The following is an 18,900-nucleotide window of genomic DNA, read 5'->3' on the forward strand; positions in this document are numbered from 1 at the left end:
TATGAGCTAGGACAGCCAGGCACTTTTTCTTTACAATGACTTTCAGCAGCCTGAGATGTAAGACCAGTCAGAACCCAGACACAGCCCTTCCTCATTTTAGTCTCCATGTGTTTTCACTGAAACCCTTAGCAACCAGCATTCCATTCCAGACTCTGCAGCCTCTTGGGTTTCCTATACGCTGCTCACATCTGTTAGCAGCTTCTCTGGGAAACCAAAATGCCACCGTTAGACAACTGGAAGGTTTCTTGTCAACCTGTACACCTGGAAAGGGTTGACCAAGGCATTGGAGTGTGGCTGTGGGTGCTTGCATACCGCCATGCTACCTTTGGATTCTTTGGGATAGCTGTCCTCCAAATCACAGGACGTAGTTTCCGCACTCTACAGTGGGTGCATGTAAGCCGTTATACCTTTTGGTTTAAGGGGTTATTGTTGTAACTCCCAACAGATGGGGTATATATATGATGATGTATATTGTGACAGGATCAGTGTCTTGGCAATATCTTCAGGATTTTCTCATGCTTTGCCTTTCCTGACACTTATTCTTACTTAGTTCCTTTGCTACATCTCAGAGATAGTTCTGAAAACCTTGTGCTACGACTTGCCTTCCAAGAGCATGGTCCTGCCTTGTTACCCAAAATGACCGTTTTTCCCCTACAGGATAATAGGCAGGGCTGAGGAGCCAGGGGAATGAGGATGAGTAGGCCAGTTCACAGGTGAGAAGTCCGTGAGGGCAGAGGGCTGTGTCCTGTTTCTGATCTGCTGTCTCTCTTCCCCCATCAGATTATGCTGCTGATGAGAGCTGTGCACCCCGAGGGTACCTGGCAGCCACAATGCAGTTTGTCCCTGGCCATTTCTCTTGTGACATTGTGTGGGGAACCGTGATTCGAGTCCATTCACGCCTCAAAATGGGGCCCAGCATGGGCGTCTCTCGGGGTGTGTGATGGCACGAGTCGGGTGGAGTGTGGAGGGGGATCTGGAGAAGGAAGTTTCCTGAGCCTTCATTGCTCCCGCAGCCATCCAGGCCCTGCGCTCTGTGCTCAATGCCTTCTCCGTGGTGAACCGGAAGAATATGTTTGTTTACCAGGAGCGAGCCACAAAGGCTGTGTACTATCTTCGGTATGTGGGCCCAGGGAAGACGGGATAAAGCTCGGGTTAAGGATGGCCCGGGAGGAGGTACGTCCAAAGACCTTGCCACTCTTTCGCAGGCTCCTGGAGACATCCTGCAGTGAGCGGCCATGGGAAGGCGATACTCTGCCCCCCTCCCTAGCTCTGTCCCGAAGCCAGGAGCCCATCTACTCTGAGGAAGCCTCGGCATGTATCCTCCTGCTCCCCGATGCCTGTGCGTACTCCCTCAGACTTCACTCCCTGGTGTTGGGCCCTGACCACAGTTTCCCTGCAGGGTCCTCGTTCTCCCCTGGACATGGCTTCTAGCCGCAGTTCAGACGCTGCTCGCCCGGTGGGCCAGGTGGACAGACATATCCAGCTGCTGGTGCATGGCGTAGGGCAGGCAGGTGAGGATTGTAGGGGCCGGGGGTAGGAGAGTGACCAGATGAGTTTCCAGAATCCTCTGGTACTTCTCTTGGAGCCTTCCTACTCCAGGTCATGCTATGCTCTGGGCTTCCCTCAAGTAGGAGCTGGGTGGGAAGGCGCGCCCAGGGGGTAAGGCCTATAGCTGATTGGAATGCAGCTTGGAGAAGAGAAGTCACTAAAGTTGATACTCAGGTATCTAGCCTGGATGAGTATGTGCATAGATGGTGGTCCCACTGGCTGGGTACCAGAGGTGGGTTTGGGGTAAAGATGATAGGTTCGATTTGAGATGGGTTAAGTGTAAGGTGTCTGTTAGGCAACTGGATTTTCCAGCTGATACTTACGGCTCAGTTAATGTGTACTAGGTCTTGGGCTAAGATTGTTACATAGGAGGCAGCTGCTGTTATTCCCATTTTATGGCTGAGGGCACTGCGGCTTTGAGAGGTAAGATTCACTTGTCCACAGTCACACGGTGAGCAGTTTAGCAGAACTAGAACCCAGTGCTGGCTGCTCTAGTGTGTGAGAGAATGTTTGAGCCTGGGGTTTAAGGGCTGGTTTGGGGTAGCTGGATCCTTGGCCAGTGTCTCTACCTTCCTACCATGTCTGTGTCGAGGTCCCGAGATCACAGACGAACTAGTGCGGGTTCTGCGTCGGCGCCTGGATGAGGCCACACTGGACGTCATCACGGTCATGCTTGTTCGGAACTGCAAGCTGACACCAGCTGATGTGGAGGTCAGCTCCCTCCCACACTCCAGCATCCGTCCATGGCAAAGCCACAGGCGTAGGGACAGTCTCAAACAGGACCTGCTCATTCAGCTCCGACTCCCCTTCCCACTCTCTGCAGTTCATCCAGCCTCCCGGAAGTCTGCCCTCAGAGGTGCTGCATCTGGCCCTCCCCACCTCCTGCAGGCCCTGGCTTCCTGCCCTGGCCTGGTACCTGCGGCAGAACCTGCTCATCTTCCTGCACTCTCCCAAATACACAGACAGCAACAGCCGGAACCACTTCCAGGTGAGATTTCACCTACCTCTGTACACCCACGTGCACCCGGCCTCCCTGCTCCACACACACACCCCCTTACTGTGTAACTGTTTTCTGCAGATGCCCCATATGTACCTTTGCCCACACACTGTACACTCATGCCCTCCACACACACCTTTATTACCTACCTGTGTCTTGCTGTGTTCCTGTGTGTGCCTGTCCCCCATTCCCCACTGTGGACACCCGTTCCCTGATGGCTTTTCTCCATTTGCCTCGTCTTAATGCTCTGTGGCTGTTCTCTCCCAGCATCCACTCCCACCACAGGGCAGCCTCCCCGACTTGGACATCTACTTGTATAACAAGCCTGGTGGACAGGGCACTGGGGGCAAAGGTACAGTGTACGGCACTGCGAGGGCTGGTGCCTTTCCTGGCTCGTGGCTGAAACGGCCTTGCCCAGCCTTACAGCTGAGGGGGACCTGGGGGAGAGGAAGGGGGTGTCTGGAAGTCCCAGACCTGAGTCTTCCTGTGGATTTCTACCCAGGAGTTGCCTGCATCACTCTAGCTTTTGTGGATGAGGAAGGAGCCCCCATCTCACTGGCATCATGGTCCCCCTCTTATCCGGGGCCCCCAGACCTAACGCAAGAGGAAGAATTTGAACAGCTGACCCAGGTCACCCGCTGCTCAGTCGTGCCGGACCGTTTTTCAGGTGGGGCAGCTTGGTCAGAGGAAGGGGGTTCAGTTAGTGTTGTGGGAACTAGGGGCACCCTCCAGTGACCCCCCTTCTTTCCTTCAGCTCAGAGTGGAGCCCCACGGCTTCGCCTGGATGTGTGGGAAAAGGGGAACATCAGTATTGTGCAGCTGGAGGAGAAACTCCGAGGAGCAGCTCGTCAGGCCCTGGCTGATGCCATCATGGAGCTGCGGCTGCTGCCAGCCTCGTTATGCACAGAGGACACGTCCCCAGGTATGTGGGGGCCAGAGAACATCACAGATCCAGGCAAGATGGTGTTTCAGGTAAGGGTGCAATATGGGGGAAGACCTCACAGAGGCCCTATCTGAAATACACACTCACAGTGTCCATTCCCTTGCCTGCATCAGCAAGGTGATAGATACACTGGCAGAAGCGTATGCATGCTTAGGGTTACCTGCTTAGAGAGGGGACTCTCATCAGGAACTCACTTCACACAAACACAAGCAGCCATGTACTATCACTGACGTATACCGTCATTCACTAACAGGAGAAGTAAGTGGTAAGTCACTGCCATAGCAGCATTGGGCTAGGTTGTCTGGAATGGGGATTGATGGCTAGTGACGGGAGTCTGTAATGTCTGGCCCACAGGAAGTCTCAGGAGCGGGTCATTGGAAACCAAGAGCCCTGCAGGCCGCGCCAGCACCTTTCCCCCTGGCCCTGGCCTTGGCCCTGGGGAGCCTGTGACTCCCCCCAGCAAAGCTGGCCGGCGTAGCTTCTGGGATATGCTGGTAATGGGAGAACGGGAGGAAGTGGTGAAGCTGACATCTACTTTCTTGCCTGCCTCCCAGCTCCCCCTAAACTCCCCGATAGGCCTTGCCTCAGATCACCTGTTAAGTAAAACTACTCTGTCCCTTGGGTAGGTATTTGCAGAAGGTGGCAAGTTCTCAGTGATACAGAGAGAGCCTCAGCGTATAAGTGCCTTCACCTCCACTTTTCTTGTCAGATCCTCACAGCCTGCAGGACAAGCAGGGCTTTTACCAGGGAGGCATCCGGGGCTCAGGAACGTTGAGTAGCCTGCGCAAGGCTGCTAAGCCCCCCGTGAAGCCAGGGCCTGAACCCGGGCTTCCCAGTCCTCTGGACTCTTCTTACCCTTCCATGATGCCTCCATCCTCTACCCCCTCCCCCTTTCCAATAACCCCTTCTCACTCATTGCATTGCCCCCAGAGTAAAACAGAATCTGGGGACTTGGGTTCCCCCAAAACAACTGATGACATTGTCTTGGATCGGCCAGAAGACACTCGGGGCCGGAGGCGTCACAAAACTGAGAATGTTCGGACTCCTGGTGGAACTGAGCGGGTACCAGGCCCAGATTCTGGAGCCCAGAGACAAAGGTATGTATGTGTACTGTGTCATGGAGGTGAGGTGTGAAGTCACGGATGGGTATTGAGTTTGTGTAAACACACATGTATGGATGCAAGGTTCTTACTGCTGCTGTGTCTTCAGACGCCGGACCATGCAGCTAGAGGAGGGCGAGGTGGGGACCCTGCAGCCTGTATTTGCTCACGTTATTCAGTGCTGGATGGAGTTCATGATTCAAATTGGTGAGACCCAGCCCCCATCTCCCATCACGAACCCCGTGGCCTGGGCCCCATCCCGGAGCCTCACTGTGACTTCTCTGCCCTGGATCCAGGGTGTGCCTCCGTGTCCAGGAGCTCCACCTACGTGGTGTCCCGCTTCCTCCTTCCATCCATCTTGTCTGAGTTCACCAATCTGGTCACCTCAATGGCTGGAGACACTAGTGTCCGCATCTTTGAGCAGCATTTGTGAGTTTGGGGTCTCGTGAAGGCTGAGCTAGTAGCGGTGGAGGCTTAGACCCAGGGAAGTGATGGCCAGTGGATGGGGCCATAGATAGTGTGCTTTCTGTGTGTCCCTCCCTCCCGCTAGGGGTGCAGAGCCAGACATCTTCAGTCCTTGTTCACTTGGACAACTGGGCCCAACTCCCCGCCCAGCAGCTGAGCGGCATCTGCTGCTTCTGGGAAGGAACTTCTTGCAGTGGAGGAGACCAACCCAGCAGGGTGAGGGCATGGCCTAGGGAAGGCTGGGTTTAGAGGGACTGATGGGATAGCCTCTGACGCTGCAAGGCCAGGGTGGAATTGAGGGGGAATCTGCCTCTAGACCCCATTGTTCCTGTCCCCCACCCTGTAGCTGCCAAAGCCCTGCAGCGCTTCGAGCCAGGAGGTGACGGGAGCTCAGGGCGAAATGCTTCACGGCAGAGGTTCTTGCTGTTAGAGGTCGTGGACAAGAAGGTAGATGTGGGGCCAGAGGCTGGGTGGGAGAAGGGGTTCTGTGATCTCACTGACCCTGACCCCTGACTCCTAGCTACAGCTGCTGACTTACAACTGGGCTCCAGACCTGGGGGCAGCATTGGGCCGAGCACTGGTTCGCCTCGTGCAGTGGCAGAACGCACGCGCCCATCTCATCTTCTGCCTCCTCAGCCAGAAGCTTGGACTCTTCCATCATTATGGCCAGTTGGACTTCCCAGTGCGGGATGAAAAGGTGCCTGCTGCTCAGGATCCCTCCTCTAATTCTGGCTGCTGAGGGGTCAGTTTAAGGAAGTACCAGCCCTGAAGCAGGGAAGAGGGGACAGACTGAGGGCAGAGGTAGTGGGGAGGGAGAGTCTAAGAGGAGGCCATGGGGTGGGACAGATCTGAGGGCAAAGGCCATGAACCCATTGTGAGGCTCCATCTCTCTCAGGAGCCAAACCCATTTCTGCTGCCAACCATGGAAGCAGAGACCCTCATCCGGAGTGCCAGCCCCCCTCTGAGCCGTGAGCAAGGCCGGTTGAGTGGGTCTTCTCGGGGTGGGGGTCCCCTTCCCCTGGACACCTTCCCCTTCGATGAGGCCCTGAGGGATATCACAGCTGCCCGTCCCAGCTCCTCACTCGGCCCTGTGCCCAGACCTCCCGATCCCGTCACCTACCATGGACAGCAGTTCCTGGAGATCAAGATGACAGAGCGCAGAGGTGAGGACACTGGGCCGGACAGTGGGCAGGGGCGATCTGTGAGTCTGGCAGGTCGTGGGGGCCACTGCTAATGCCTCTAACCCCAGAGCTGGAGCGCCAGATGAAGATGGAGAACCTGTTTGTGACCTGGCAGCAGCGTTCCGCCCCAGCCAGCATGCCCGTCAGTGTGAGTGGCCCAAACCTGCACCCTCCAGGGGTGTCCTGGGACCCTTCCCTGAGCAGCTCTAGTGTTCACCGCCCCGTTTCCCCAGGCTGGGGAGCTGGAGACCCTGAAGCAGTCATCCCGCCTGGTGCATTACTGTGCCACAGCCCTGCTCTTCGACCCAGCTGCCTGGCTGCATGGGCCCCCGGAGACCTGTGGGCCGCCTGAGGGGCAGGTGAGGCCCAGGACTCCTGGGTGTCTCCCCTGGGGCTTCCCTTTACCCCACAGTGACCTCAGTTCCTCCACCCCCAGTCGGGTGGTTGACAGTGGGTAGAGCCTGCCTTATTCTCCACTCCCACAGCGGCGCCATCGCCCTGAGTCAGGGTCTGGGAGCCGGGAGGCCCCCACAAGCTGTGAGTCGCTGGATGTGCCTCCGCCAGGTGCCCGTGAGGAGCCCTGGCTGAAGGAGCTGAGCCTGGCTTTCCTGCAGCAGTACGTGCAGTATCTGCAGAGCATGGGCTTTGCGCTGGTGCCACTGCGGCCGCCCTCGCCCGCCCGCAGGTGAGGCCCCACTGCCCTTCCTGTCTTCACATGGGTCCCACGTGGACAGCTCAGGCCTTGGGCACGTTCATCCCACTAGGCCAGCACACACACGTGAGGATCTTAGACACTTCCGTGCAGCCTTCACGCACATCTTGTGGAACTCACAGATCTGTGTCCCTTCTCACAGAGCTCGTGCCCACGTACGTCTTACATCCACAGTCCACACGTGGATCTGGTACACACACCCAAGCCTCTGGCCCTGGCTCTTTATCATTGCTGTCCTGATCACCCCACTGACCCCTCCTGAGATTTGACACGGTTCCTGGCCCAGGAAGTCTTTTCCTCGCTGAGGTTAGGTGTCTTTCTCGCCAAGGAGCCCTGCACTGGGCCTACTTGCATCACTGTCCTCTGGCCTCTTGGTCATGTTCACTCACTGGCCAGTAGTGACAGGTCTGAGTCTTGGAAAGTAGGCAGCCCCTCTGTCACCACCTTCCATCTCCCCAGAGCTCAGTGACAAGTCCACAACCACCTTTTCCTCCTGTATCAAATCTCAAATTCTCAGTTGTGTGGCCCTGCTCTACTCTCTTCTCAAATATGAGCCTCCAGATTCTGTGTTCCCAGCCTCTTCCCAATGCCTGATGGGAAAGTATCTGTTCACGTTACACAGAGTTCCTTTCATGTCTCTGGATTTGTGAGTTTATTTTCTCCCTTCTCTCTATTTTTAGTTTGATGCCTTTTTAAGCTAGTAAATGTAATTGTACTTCCTTACTCAAGACAACACCTTGGCCCAGAAAGCCAATTCTGATTCCTTAGTGTTTTCGTGGCCAGCTCTGCACCGCGCAGGCCTCTCCATCTTTTCCAGGCCTCAGGAAGAGAGGACAGGCCTGTACCCCCATCCCGAGGAGCTGCCCCGCTTGCTGCCCATGGCAGCCAGGTCCCAGCTGTCGGAGCTTTTCTCAGAGACTTTCGTTTGCTTACTTTCCATTCAGTTATGGTCTTCTCAGAAATCTGAATTCTTTTTAAAACAAAAAACACCTTAGATTAAAACATGTCTCTAGAGCAAAATTTAAAGTCAGGCCTTTCTCTGTCACCAGTCTTTAACCATCACCAATCACTAGTTAGGTCTTACCCCTATTTCATTGAGGAGTAAATGGGACATTTTGTCTCACCAGAGGCTTAGACCCCCTCCAGCAAGAGTCCTGGCGGGTTATACCCCCTAAGTGTAACGAGTTGTTCCCGCTGGCCCTTTGTTTTGTCCTGTTCACGGTACCTTCGCTGCTTCTCTTCTCTCCTTGCCTCTGAGTTGAGAAATGAACCAGGAGGCCTGTGGAATGCTGAAAGTGCCGTTCCCCAGTCAGGAGAGAACCTCCTTTCCCTTTCAGAGAAAAGTCCCTAACCAGGGAATCAAGCATGTCCTTGAACTTTCCTAATGAAACCTCAGACATACATCACCCTCTCTCCTCTCACCCTCTCCTGCTGCCCCCCTGTAAGCCAACACCTCCATCCCCTCATGGGTGTCCCCCATAGTTTCAGCAGCCTCTCTGGCCCTACCCTCATGCTCTCATGGTAGAGAGAGGCCTCCCCACTGAGCACTGCTCCCACGTCCCCTTAGAGCAGCAGCTGCTGTATAGAAAGCCCTGCCCCGCAGTCTAGGCCTGGCCTGCAGTGTGGTACCCCGGGCAGGTTCTTGCCCTCTCCAGTCCTGTCTCCTCCAAAACAATTCCACGTGAAACAGATGGTGAGTCTGATCGCCATAATCCTTCATCCCACTGGCCTGCCTCATCCTCTTGTCCCTCTTCCTTTCCTGCAGCACCAGCCGGCTGCGGGCCATGGCTATCCTTGGAACAGAGGGTCGGGGCTCCTTCTCCTGCCCTAAAACCAAGACTGATGGGAGCCCCAAGGTAACACGTCATCATGTACCTTCCCCGACAGTGATTCAATGATGCCCCAGACACCAGTGTCATTAAGCCTGAATTACTTCCCCAGCTCCTGAGGTCAGTGAGCCTGGGTGTTGACTGACGTTGTTGATCCCAGCCTGACACCATTAAAGTCAATGACCCAAGGGACTTCCCTGCTGGCCCGAGGCCGGGGAACCCCCAACCCTTGCCTCTGAACCCATCTTTTTCCTTTCTTCAGAGCACTGGCTCTCCAGTCACCACATACCACCTGCAGCGGGCACTGCCCGGGGGCATCATCCTCATGGAGCTGACTTTCCAGGTGAGCAGGAGGGGTACTGAGTGCGGACAGCCAGTACCCTGTCAGTGCACTCCTGCCCTCATTTTCACCCTCTCTCCAGGGCTGTTACTTCTGTGTCAAGCAGTTTGCTCTGGAGTGTTCCCGGATCCCCATGGGGCAAGCCGTCAACTCTCAGGTATGTGAAAGGAATGTGGGCTCTCAGGCATAGTAAGTCCATCCCCAGGGTGCTGTGACCAGTAAAAGCAGTGCATAGGCAATCTGGCCCAGGGGCGAGCTGGTGCTGTGGCTGGCTAGGTCAGGGGTCATTCTGGTGACTGGACCATCCACCAGTCTCTCTGCAGGTGGTCCAGAGCTGTATTCAGCTGTAGCAAGAGAGCAGAAGGCAGCCCACCCATCACAAGTGGCTGGTCTGGCCTGGGGTCATTCTGGTACTGAGAGTAGCCTAGCACTGTGGTCCATCCAGAACCATAGATGGTTAGATAGTGAGGACATCTGAGCATAGCGGGTAATCTGACACATGGGTACGTCGGTGCCATGGGCATTCCTGGCCTAATCTAGAGCTGGAGACAGCCTGGCATTGTCAGTGTAGTCACTAACACTTAGAACGTGGACTAGAGTTCCCACCCACGTGGCGTACCTGTCCCTTAGTCGTTATTTATGCCTCTGTACCCCGTGAGGGCCAGGCACTCCGGATGCTCAGAATGAGTGAGAGGGTCGAGTGAGGTCAGGGACCTGAAGCCCGCTGTACTTGAGTGAGTTCAGCTCCGTCAGGTTGTCGCACGCGTCATGTGAGGGTCTGTCACCTCTTTGTGCCTCACACGTAGTTTCTGAGAGACCAGGATCTGCCTGGGCCTTGTCTGTCGCCATCCAGTCCAGACAGCAGACTCCTCTCATGTCTGGTCAGCTGGTTGTCTTTGACTTGGGTATGGACACCTAATCCAGTCATCACAGGAGAATGTGATCCAGAAAAGCTGGGTGACTATATGCAGGAACCTCCTCGGGCCAGAGTGTTCAGAAGGGAGCTATGGATAGGCAGGTCCTTTTTCCATGCGTGGCTGTAGCATTTGCAGGAAGGACCTACCCCCATTATTCTTTTGAGCTTTCTGAAGTCCTTTTGGCTTCTCTTCCCCCTGATCCCCATCCAGCTTGGCTCTCTCTGCTCCTACTTACCTAATCTCTAACCCTACTTAGAATTCTGGATTGCTGTATTACTGCTGTTGTTTATGAAGTGCTTAGTGTATACACTAAGTGAAGAGGAGTTTTACTCCTGCTGTACAGATCAGGAAACAGGTGCCTCGCCGATCAGGAATTTGCCTCAGGACACACAGCTATTCGGGGGGCCAGTACTGGCTCTCTGACTCTGAGGCTCATCCTTGGTTACTGCAGTTTATTACCCTGCCTCTAACTTTATGAAGATCTTTACTTCATCTCCATGTTAGATAAGGAAACTGAATCAGAGAGTGACTTACCCAAGGTCATGCAGCTACTCGGACTCCTAGGCTATCGCTTCTTCTACAGTTTTATTTCCTTTCCTATTAACTCCTAGGCCCAATGTCCCCCAGGAAATGGTCATGTAGATTCTGCCATTCTAGCACCACAGATCCAGTTGTTAACACACTTTCAGTAATGGTGATTTTCACCAAGAGAAGCATCAGCTCCATCTGTTCCTTCCTTTCTTCCTGCATCAACGGTTCATTTATCCATTCATTCGCAGATCAGTTAGAGGAGGCGCACCCTGGCCTAACCTTGGCAGAATGTCCCAGATGAAGCTTTATGAACGAGGAGTTAGCCAGGTTTGGGGATCAGGGAGCACAGCATCCCAGGCAAAGAAATAGGACGTACAAAAGTGTAGAGAGAACATGTGATGTACGTGGGAAGAGCACGCAGTTTGATGGGAAAATAAAGCTGGAGAGAAGGGAAGGGGCAAGGAAAAACTTCCTGATAGTAAATACACATCTGCCTACCCCGACCACCTGTTTAAAACAGCAACTGCTTTACTACTGGATTTTTCCATAACACCACTTCTTGCATGCTCTGTCCTTATGTACTACCTAATGTTTATTGTCTCATCTCCCCACTACTTGGATGTAAGCTCCTTGAGGGAAGGATATATATATCCCCAGCACCTAGAACAGTACCAGGCAGGCACTCAAGGACTTGTTGCATCAGTGAATCTGTGCCAGACTTTAGTGGAATCTGGAATACGGAGTAAAAAGGCCCATCTTCTCAAGGGGTCAGTTTCATGTAAACAGAGTTACAGTACAGTATAAAAAAGAGAAGATAGTGAGGAGGGCTTCCCAGAGGCTCGTCTGGCAGAGGGGAGGCCCCAGCAACAGGGTGAATTTTGAGCTGTCTTTTCCCATGCGAGAGGGAGGGAAATGGGAGTGCTGGGCAGCCTGTACCAGCACCTCCTAACTCAGCCTCTCCGCCTCCCCAGCTGTCCATGCTGTTCACGGAGGAGTGTGACAAGGTGCGGGACCTGATGCACGTGCATTCATTCAGCTATGACTTCCACCTGCGTCTCGTGCACCAACACGTGCTGGGCGCCCATCTGGTGCTGAGGCACGGCTATCACCTCACCACCTTCCTGCGGCACTTCTTGGCTCACCACCCTGATGGGCCCCACTTCGGCCGCAATCACATTTACCAAGGTCAGTGCCCAAGGGCAAGCCAGTGAACCTGAAAAAGAACAGGCCACAAGCTGTCTCCAGGCCATGGCCACTGGGACCACTTCCCAGGGCCAGACCTCGTCTCTCCATCCAATATTGTTAATCGCCTCATAGCATTTGGACCCTGTCCCCATGTCTCTGTCTTAACTTCTTCACAGTCTGTTTCATATCAGTTTAGATTTTGTGTACCCTGCCCTCTGTCTGTCCTGAGCCACTTTGTCCCATCTCAATGTTCCACAGGATCTCAGGAGCTCCCCAGAAAGGCAGAGCCTTCAGGACTCTTCACCGCTCAACCCCCCAGATAAGTGTGCCTATCCCAGGCTCATTGTCTCCTGTAACTTGCCCCTTAGGGACACTGGAGCTCCCCACACCACTCATTGCTGCCCACCAGCTGTACAACTACGTGGCTGACCATGCCAGCTCCTACCACATGAAGCCATTGCGGATGGCCCGGCCAGGGGGCCCAGAACATAATGAATACGCCCTGGTGTCGGCCTGGCACAGGTAAGGCGGACGGGGACATCTGCACGCACCCTGATGTAACTGTGGTCAGCGCTGTCCTCGCAGTAGGGAGACCCGTGTTTTCTTGGGTGAGGTTGGCTTTATTAGCATCTCAGGGTTGACATCTCATCCCCACCACACAGCTCGGGCTCCTACCTGGACTCTGAGGGCCTTCGTCACCAGGATGACTTTGATGTGTCTCTGCTTGTCTGTCACTGTGCTGCACCCTTTGAAGAACAAGGAGAGGCAGAGCGGCATATTCTACGGTCAGCACATCCCCCACCTTGAACGTGCCTGTTGCCCCCTGGCCCCTGCCCTTGCTGTGTGTCTCCTCCTGCAGCCACCACACTCTTGTCCCCTCCCCACCGCAGGCTGCAGTTCTTCGTGGTGCTTACCAGCCAACGAGAGCTCTTCCCCAGACTCACTGCTGACCTGCGCCGGTTCCGGAAGCCGCCCAGACTGTCCCCTGAGCCAGAGGCTCCTGGGAGCTCAGCTGGTAGCCCTAGGGAGGCTTCGGGGATTGGTGTGGCCCCCGGACCAACTCCTCTGTTCCCCCCGCTGGCTGCAGAGGTGGGCGTGGCCCGGGCACGGCTGGCTCAACTGGTACGGCTAGCGGGAGGTCACTGCCGCCGGGACACCCTGTGGAAGCGCCTCTTCTTACTGGAGCCACCAGGGCCTGATCGGCTGCGGCTTGGGGGGCGCCTGGCCCTGGCCGAGCTGGAAGAGCTCCTAGAAGCAGTCCATGCCAAGTCAATTGGGGACATCGACCCGCAGCTGGTAAGGCTGTGGATTCCAAGAGAGGCTGGGATGTTGTTAGGAATTCCATGGGCAGCCAGGTGAAGGGTGCAAGGGTCTCAGAAGTGGCTCTGGGACAGCAGATGCAGGCCTGTCAACCCTCCCCCAGGACTGCTTCCTGTCTATGACCGTCTCCTGGTATCAGAGTCTGATCAAGGTTCTCCTAAGCCGCTTTCCTCAGAGCTGTCGCCATTTCCAGAGCCCAGATTTGGGAACTCAGTACCTGGTAAGTCCCCTGACCCTCCTCAGAAAGGGTAGACTTAGCGGAAATCCTCATCAGAGAGCGACAGGTGTCCCCTCAAGGAGCTCCAGCCTGACCAAACAAGCTCTGCTCTGGGAGAGGCCTAGATTGGATGGGATGCAGATACACATAAAACCCTGTGAGCCCTGAGCGTCGAGCCACGCATGTGATTCCCTAAGGACAACCCAGAGCTCTGCCTTCAGCGGCTTTGGCTAGAGACCCTGAGGGCCAAGCTCTGGAACCTCATCAATGGTTGGTCTTGGAGGCTGCAGCCCCAGAAAGGACCTCTTGGGCTTTCAAGCCTCGTTACCCAAAGTGTGGCCCTCACACCAGCAGCACCGAAATGCACTCTCAGGCCCCACTCCAGACCCCCTGACTCAGAGCCAGATCCCCAGGTGACTGGTGTACGCATTAGTAGTTGAAAGCACAGCTCGGAAGGACAGGTAGAGAGAAAACTATGGGGGTGGGCCCATACATGGGGATTAAGAGACTAGAGAAATGGGCCCAGTGAGAGTAGTGGTCCAGGAAAGGAGACATTCAAGAGAAGACTTCAGAAGAAATAGTTGTCCTGCAGCCTAGTGCTTGTGGGGAAGATTAGTTTCAAGGTGTTCAGACGGGTTGTCCAGACAAGTGGAGGTTCTTGAGGGTAAGGCTGCAGTAGAGTGGACTGTGAGCAGATGGGGCCTCCAAGAGCTGGTGGGAAGGCTGAAGCACGTGTGGGCTTGGGAAGGGTGGTAAGTCTGAGACCATAAGGACCTTCTAGGACCACAGTCTACGTTTACGTGGACACTGGGGATTGGCACTCAGGAGAGAGGTGTATCTATATGAATAGGTGGGTCACTGCGGCCCCGCCAGTGAAAATCACCCAAGGGATAGATTGCAAAGCTGAGTGTTAGGGACAAACATGAGAGCACGGTCCCAGGGGAGGTCAGAGAGATACAAGATCTGGACAGGAGAGGAAGCAAAGAGGGGTCGTGTCGAGGATGAGAACTCCCCTTCATTGCTGGGCTTCAGTGCCAGCTTTGTGCGGAGCCTCTACATAGATGACTTCAGGAACCTTCCAGTCGAGCCCCCCAGCTTCATTCTGACGAGGCTCGACTGGCTGCCGGGGAGGATGAGAACCGAGGTTCAATTTGGAGATGAGGTTCTGGGTGACGAGAGCAGGTGAGGTCAGGTGTGGTGATGGAAGCAGGCCTTCCTCAGACTGGTCCCACTTCCAGGATGCTGTCAGGGAGGGTCTTTGCCTCCTTAGGTCACACACACCTCACTCCCCATCTCACTTTTGTCTTTTGCACAGGTTGTGCTGAATCAGAAGTTCACTGACTGTTTTGTTCTTGTGTTTTTGGATTCCCACTTGGGAAAGACGGTAAGAACTGGGTGAGGTGAGGGGCTTTGTATCAGTGGGGGGCTGTACCCCAAATGCTCCACCTCTTACCACTGTACCCCGACTATATTCCCCCCAGTCTCTGACAGTGGTTTTCCGAGAGCCCTTCCCAGTACAGCCCCAGGACAGCGAGAGCCCCCCTGCCCAGCTGGTGTCCACCTACCACCACCTTGAGTCCGTCATCAACACAGCCTGTTTCACCCTCTGGACCCGTCTCCTCTGAGGAATGGACTACTGAATGTGACTGTTCCTCGAATCATGGACCTCTAAGACTGCCCACTTGAAGCAGACTGACCAGCCTTCCTGTGCCCCAGTGCAAACCCACACACAGAAGCTTTGTGAATATATCTGGGATGGGGGCTCTGTAGCCCTAGCCTGGCAGTAGGGGCCGCCCTCCCAAAACACTCACAGCTTCTGACCAACCCAGAGCTCCAGGGGGTGAGGTGAACTCGCTGAGGTGCCCATCTCCTCTTAGGATCCTGGACCTTTCCAGAAGGGGACTCCTCCTTCCCACTCACCTAATGGAGTCCCAGCAATTCGCACGAGGCGGCAAGCACTCACCCGAGAGTTCCTGTGCCTGAATCCTGCCTCCAAGTCTTTGATTGCTGTCAGCCACCCGCCTCCCATGTTGAGCTCTCTGGTCTTCATTTCCCACTGGGACATCACTGCTGGACATTGCCACTGAGCTAAGATACCTTGGTTCCAATCCCAGCTCTACCTTTGCAGCACCAGTGACAATGGGCAAATCCCTTTATTCTCGGACCCCTGGTGTCTCATTTATACATGAGGAGGTGGGCTGAAAGCTCTCCCATCTCCATAGCAACACTGACACAAACTGGAGGACTTGAGCATGAGCGGTGTCCCTTCTCAACAGGAGGGAAGTGACCCAGAGAAACTGAAGTGTTAGACACTGTGTGTCACCCCTCTCCCAATAACATACACATAGGAAAATGTTAAGAGGTTGTCTTTAATTCAGAGACTCGGGATGCTCAACTCACTCCCCAAAAAGCACGTGGACGGAGGGCAGGACCTCACTGGCCAGCCTGTGGGTGGCCCCGCCTATCCCAGTAGGAGCGTAGCCAACTCAAGCTCTCCACTGTGTCTCCTGAGGGGGAGGGAGGCAGTGGCATCTCAACCCATGAGGAGGAAAACAGCTCCTGTCCGATACCTGCCCCTCCAGTGCTCCCTCCGCCCAGGGCCCACCCCTCACCTTGAGGCTGGTACTCGCAGCCTACGAAGCCTTTGTAGCCTTCATCTTCCAGCAGTTGGAATAGATAGGGGAAGTTGAGCTCCCCAGGGCTGCCAGGATCCCCCCGGCCTGGCACCTGTGCCACCTGCACATGCCCTGGGGACAGATATGGGCAGATGTGGGGCCCAGGCTCCTGCGAAGGCCGGAGGGACAGATGTAGGGGGTTGGAAGAGTGGGAGGACAGCAGACAAGGAAGGAGCAAAGAAAGGGACCCTCACCAACGAGGGGCAGGAACTCCCGGATGTTTCCTGTCAGGTTCCCATCCATGATCTGCCAGTGGTATATGTCCTGGGACAGAGATTACTAGTCAGAGAACCCTCAGGCCCCACCATTCTTCCCAGGTTTGGAGAACAAGGGCCCTCTGGGAGGCACTCCCTTTCTTCCACTTACCATTTGTAACTGGAGGTTGGGTCTTCCAACCTTCTGTAAGATGGCCGCCGCTGGGAAGGAAAACAGGAGGGGGCCGTGACACTCAAGGAAAGCACAAGAATCAACGAGACAGGAGGCGGCACCAGGCCAAGGGTCCTACCCTGCCGGGGCGTATCCAGGAAGTACTGGGGGTCAGTGATGCGGGTGTTGATGGGCTCCAGCAGTCCCACGAGGTTCTCCTAGCACCAGGTTGGATCCATGAATAGAACAGAGCTCTTCTCCCCAGGTTTGTCACCCACCTTTCAGCCACTGGTCAAGCCCCTCCCCAGTCCCTCTGACCTGGGCCAGAGGCCAGCCTTGTGCCTCACTGCTCTCCACACTGTGTAACCCCTCTGCACACGCTCAGACACACGTTTGTGTCAGTATGCGTGTTTTCACTGCCATCTTACCCGAGCCAAAACCTCAGCTGCATGTCTCAGGTTATCCAGAAAAACTGTCTCCATTTCACCCCTGACTGCTGCTCGATCAGCACCCTGGGGTACTCGGCCGGCCATCAGGTGAATCCTGTGGGGGAAATGGGACTGGAGTGGGCCGTGGAGTCCATCACAGAAGCACCTCCTTGCAGCTGTCCTCCGACCATGCCAGCCCTCCCACCCCCCAGATCTCTAGTCCATACCACCTGGCCCTGACGCGCAGGCCCCCGAACACCCTCAGACACTCCGTGTGGCAGCCTGAGGCCAAGCCCTTTCCCACAGCCCTTCTGAGACCTCACCTGCCTCACAGACCTGTCCCTCACTTAGTCCCTCCTGTACTTGCAACCTCTCCTTTCCCGTGGCCCCAGTCCTCAGCCGATAAACATGCCTGTCTCTCCTTTCAGAAATTATTTTGACCTTTACCCTTCTCAAGAATTCCATGCTGCTTGTCTCTGCTTCTTATATCTGTCTTAGCTTCTTCCCATCTGATTTCTGCCCCCCCACCCCCCCAATAATGACCGCTTGTTGCCAGTTCCTTCTCAGTCTATTTGCTCTGCAGGATTTGACATTCAATCAGCCCCACTTTGAGCTTCCACCTTCTGCCGTCACCACCTGATCTTTCTCAGGCCACATCCAACCTGGACAAGCTACCTCTCCAGTCTCATGATCTCTGCTGAACACACCAACCCTCTTCCTGCCTCTGGCCATTGCATCCCTGCCTGGAATGCTCCTTACATCAAACAAATGTCCACTCCTCAAAACCCAGTTCAACACCAGTACACCTGTAGGAAGCTGTCTCCGATCCCAGACAGGTACCTGCTCCGCTCCCACCACCACAGTGAATTGACCGGTCCTCAAATGGATCCCTCCACCGTTTATGTTTACTTTGTTATCTCCCTGGTCAGACTGAGCTCCCAGCAGGAGAGGAGCATGAAAGAGTTGCCAACTGATAATAACATACAACACAAAATACACCAGGACCGCGACTGCAGGGGTGAAGAAGGGCCAATGCGCTCAGACACTGAGCCTCTCAACACCTGGTGTCTTCTTCTCCCAGACCCCAAACCACGTGCGGCAGGGTCTTGGGTCATAGATGGGGAGGAGGACAGAATAAGATACCTGGGACAGTCCAGAGCCTTGGCGTACAGCACAGCCTGCTCCAGCCCCTCTCGGAAGGCCGCCTGCTTCCCGGGAACGGCCCCCAGCCCATTTTCCCCCTTCTCTCGGTCTCCTGCGGAGAGAATGGACCTCAGCCCCCGGCTAGGGCTCCTGGCTCCCCAGCTCCCTGGCCGGGCCCCCATGGCGCACCGGGGGGCGTATTGATCAGCACCAGCTGTAGCCCTGCTTCTCGCGCCGCGCGCGCTAGCGCCTCGGGCGTCTCAGCGTAAGGCCAGCCGATTTCGGCGGCCTTGAAGCCCGACTTGCCCGCAGCCCGGAGCCGCGCGGGGAGGCCGGGGAGTTCGGGGAACAGCCACGACACATTGGCCGAGAAGCGCAGCGGAGCCATGGCCCAGTAAGAGCGAGGGTGAGTTCAGAGTCCAAAGCGGCCGGAAGGCGGAAGCGGGCGGGGAGCCGGGGAGGGCGCGCGGGGCGCTTGCGGAGGAGCCAGGCCCGGGTCCCCCGGTTGGGGGCGCGCTGGGGCTGCGAGTCAGGCCAGGAGCTCTCTGCGGGCCTTTTTTGGTTAGAAAAGCAACATGTTGTAAAAACTGTGGACAGTCCAGAAAAGTGAAATACAGAGAGTGCCAAAAAATGTATACACATTTTAAGAAAGGAAAAAACTATTAAAATTACATTGATGGTAACCACTTTGAGTACCTCTTGTAATTGCAGGCATCAAATGGTCACTTGTATTCATCTTTTGTTATCAGTATATATTAAGTATTATGATTTTAATAGTTTTTTCCTTTCTTAAAATGTGTATACATCTTTTTGGCACCCTCTGTATTTCAAACGAGGAGAAAGGGAAGCTCCAGGAGAAGCGAGAGGGCCAAGCAAGGACAGTTTATCCCTGGTGTAAGCAGGAAGAAGGTGGGGAGCCCAGGCACGCTTTTGGCTGAGGTTGGGGTGGCAAGAAAGAGCTGGCCTGCCTCCAAGGCCCAGTTAAAATGAACGAATGGGACTT

At 55.2% G+C, this 18,900-nt stretch overlaps 2 protein-coding genes across 6 annotated transcripts in view; one reads left to right on the forward strand and one right to left on the reverse strand.

Annotated features, from left to right (window-relative positions):
- The window catches only part of SZT2 (SZT2 subunit of KICSTOR complex), a 49,418-nt gene extending 34,475 nt beyond the window's left edge, over positions 1-14,943 (forward strand). For 2 of the 3 annotated variants that reach the window (XM_033114391.1, XM_033114392.1), the window contains 30 exons: positions 781-933; positions 1,014-1,116; positions 1,206-1,311; positions 1,400-1,511; positions 2,141-2,259; positions 2,372-2,536; positions 2,813-2,897; positions 3,048-3,212; positions 3,300-3,467; positions 3,843-3,982; positions 4,419-4,585; positions 4,698-4,795; positions 4,885-5,017; positions 5,139-5,269; positions 5,400-5,500; positions 5,574-5,750; positions 5,949-6,216; positions 6,303-6,382; positions 6,468-6,593; positions 6,720-6,919; positions 8,712-8,802; positions 9,038-9,118; positions 9,198-9,272; positions 11,535-11,748; positions 12,117-12,270; positions 12,411-12,533; positions 12,639-13,044; positions 13,172-13,288; positions 14,601-14,669; positions 14,767-14,910. In XM_033114391.1, coding sequence (XP_032970282.1) covers positions 781-933; positions 1,014-1,116; positions 1,206-1,311; positions 1,400-1,511; positions 2,141-2,259; positions 2,372-2,536; positions 2,813-2,897; positions 3,048-3,212; positions 3,300-3,467; positions 3,843-3,982; positions 4,419-4,585; positions 4,698-4,795; positions 4,885-5,017; positions 5,139-5,269; positions 5,400-5,500; positions 5,574-5,750; positions 5,949-6,216; positions 6,303-6,382; positions 6,468-6,593; positions 6,720-6,919; positions 8,712-8,802; positions 9,038-9,118; positions 9,198-9,272; positions 11,535-11,748; positions 12,117-12,270; positions 12,411-12,533; positions 12,639-13,044; positions 13,172-13,288; positions 14,601-14,669; positions 14,767-14,910 — 4,271 coding nt within the window. Of the gene's footprint in view, positions 1-780; positions 934-1,013; positions 1,117-1,205; positions 1,312-1,399; positions 1,512-2,140; positions 2,260-2,371; positions 2,537-2,812; positions 2,898-3,047; positions 3,213-3,299; positions 3,468-3,842; positions 3,983-4,418; positions 4,586-4,697; positions 4,796-4,884; positions 5,018-5,138; positions 5,270-5,399; positions 5,501-5,573; positions 5,751-5,948; positions 6,217-6,302; positions 6,383-6,467; positions 6,594-6,719; positions 6,920-8,711; positions 8,803-9,037; positions 9,119-9,197; positions 9,273-11,534; positions 11,749-12,116; positions 12,271-12,410; positions 12,534-12,638; positions 13,045-13,171; positions 13,289-14,600; positions 14,670-14,766 lie in introns of all 3 variants that reach the window. The other variant, XM_033114390.1, reaches the window with a different exon arrangement.
- Positions 12,442-18,337, reverse strand: HYI (hydroxypyruvate isomerase (putative)). 3 transcript variants are annotated; one of them, XM_033114399.1, is made up of 8 exons: positions 18,087-18,337; positions 17,898-18,009; positions 16,755-16,869; positions 16,466-16,544; positions 16,327-16,376; positions 16,155-16,224; positions 15,898-16,069; positions 12,442-12,494 (listed from the first exon to the last, which is right to left on the reverse strand). In XM_033114399.1, exons 1-7 carry the CDS (start codon positions 18,283-18,285, stop codon positions 15,939-15,941), a joined length of 756 nt encoding a protein of 251 aa, XP_032970290.1. In that variant the 5' UTR covers positions 18,286-18,337; the 3' UTR covers positions 12,442-12,494; positions 15,898-15,938. The 3 variants fall into 3 exon arrangements, with proteins under 3 accessions (XP_032970290.1, XP_032970288.1, XP_032970289.1); XM_033114397.1 differs by lacking the exon at positions 12,442-12,494 and adding an exon at positions 15,636-15,792 and having other exon boundaries at positions 15,898-16,032; positions 18,087-18,334; XM_033114398.1 differs by lacking the exon at positions 12,442-12,494 and adding an exon at positions 15,643-15,792 and having other exon boundaries at positions 18,087-18,336.
- Positions 18,338-18,900: the final 563 nt, after the last annotated feature.

This window comes from Rhinolophus ferrumequinum, chromosome 9 (genome assembly GCF_004115265.2).
Source record: "Rhinolophus ferrumequinum isolate MPI-CBG mRhiFer1 chromosome 9, mRhiFer1_v1.p, whole genome shotgun sequence".
Taxonomy (NCBI): Eukaryota; Metazoa; Chordata; class Mammalia; order Chiroptera; family Rhinolophidae; genus Rhinolophus; species Rhinolophus ferrumequinum.

What these genes read in the sequence shown, in the direction of transcription:
- HYI (XM_033114397.1), bottom strand. Translation starts at nt 18,285, where the DNA reads ATGGCTCCGCTGCGCTTCTCGGCCAATGTGTCGTGGCTGTTCCCCGAA. An exon ending in CAGCTGAGGTTTTGGCTCGG is followed by an intron (nt 16,545 to 16,754) that starts GTAAGATGGCAG and finishes ACCTGGTGCTAG; the next exon opens with GAGAACCTCGTGGGACTGCT. An exon ending in CTGCGAGTACCAGCCTCAAG is followed by an intron (nt 15,793 to 15,897) that starts GTGAGGGGTGGG and finishes CCTCCCCCTCAG; the next exon opens with GAGACACAGTGGAGAGCTTG.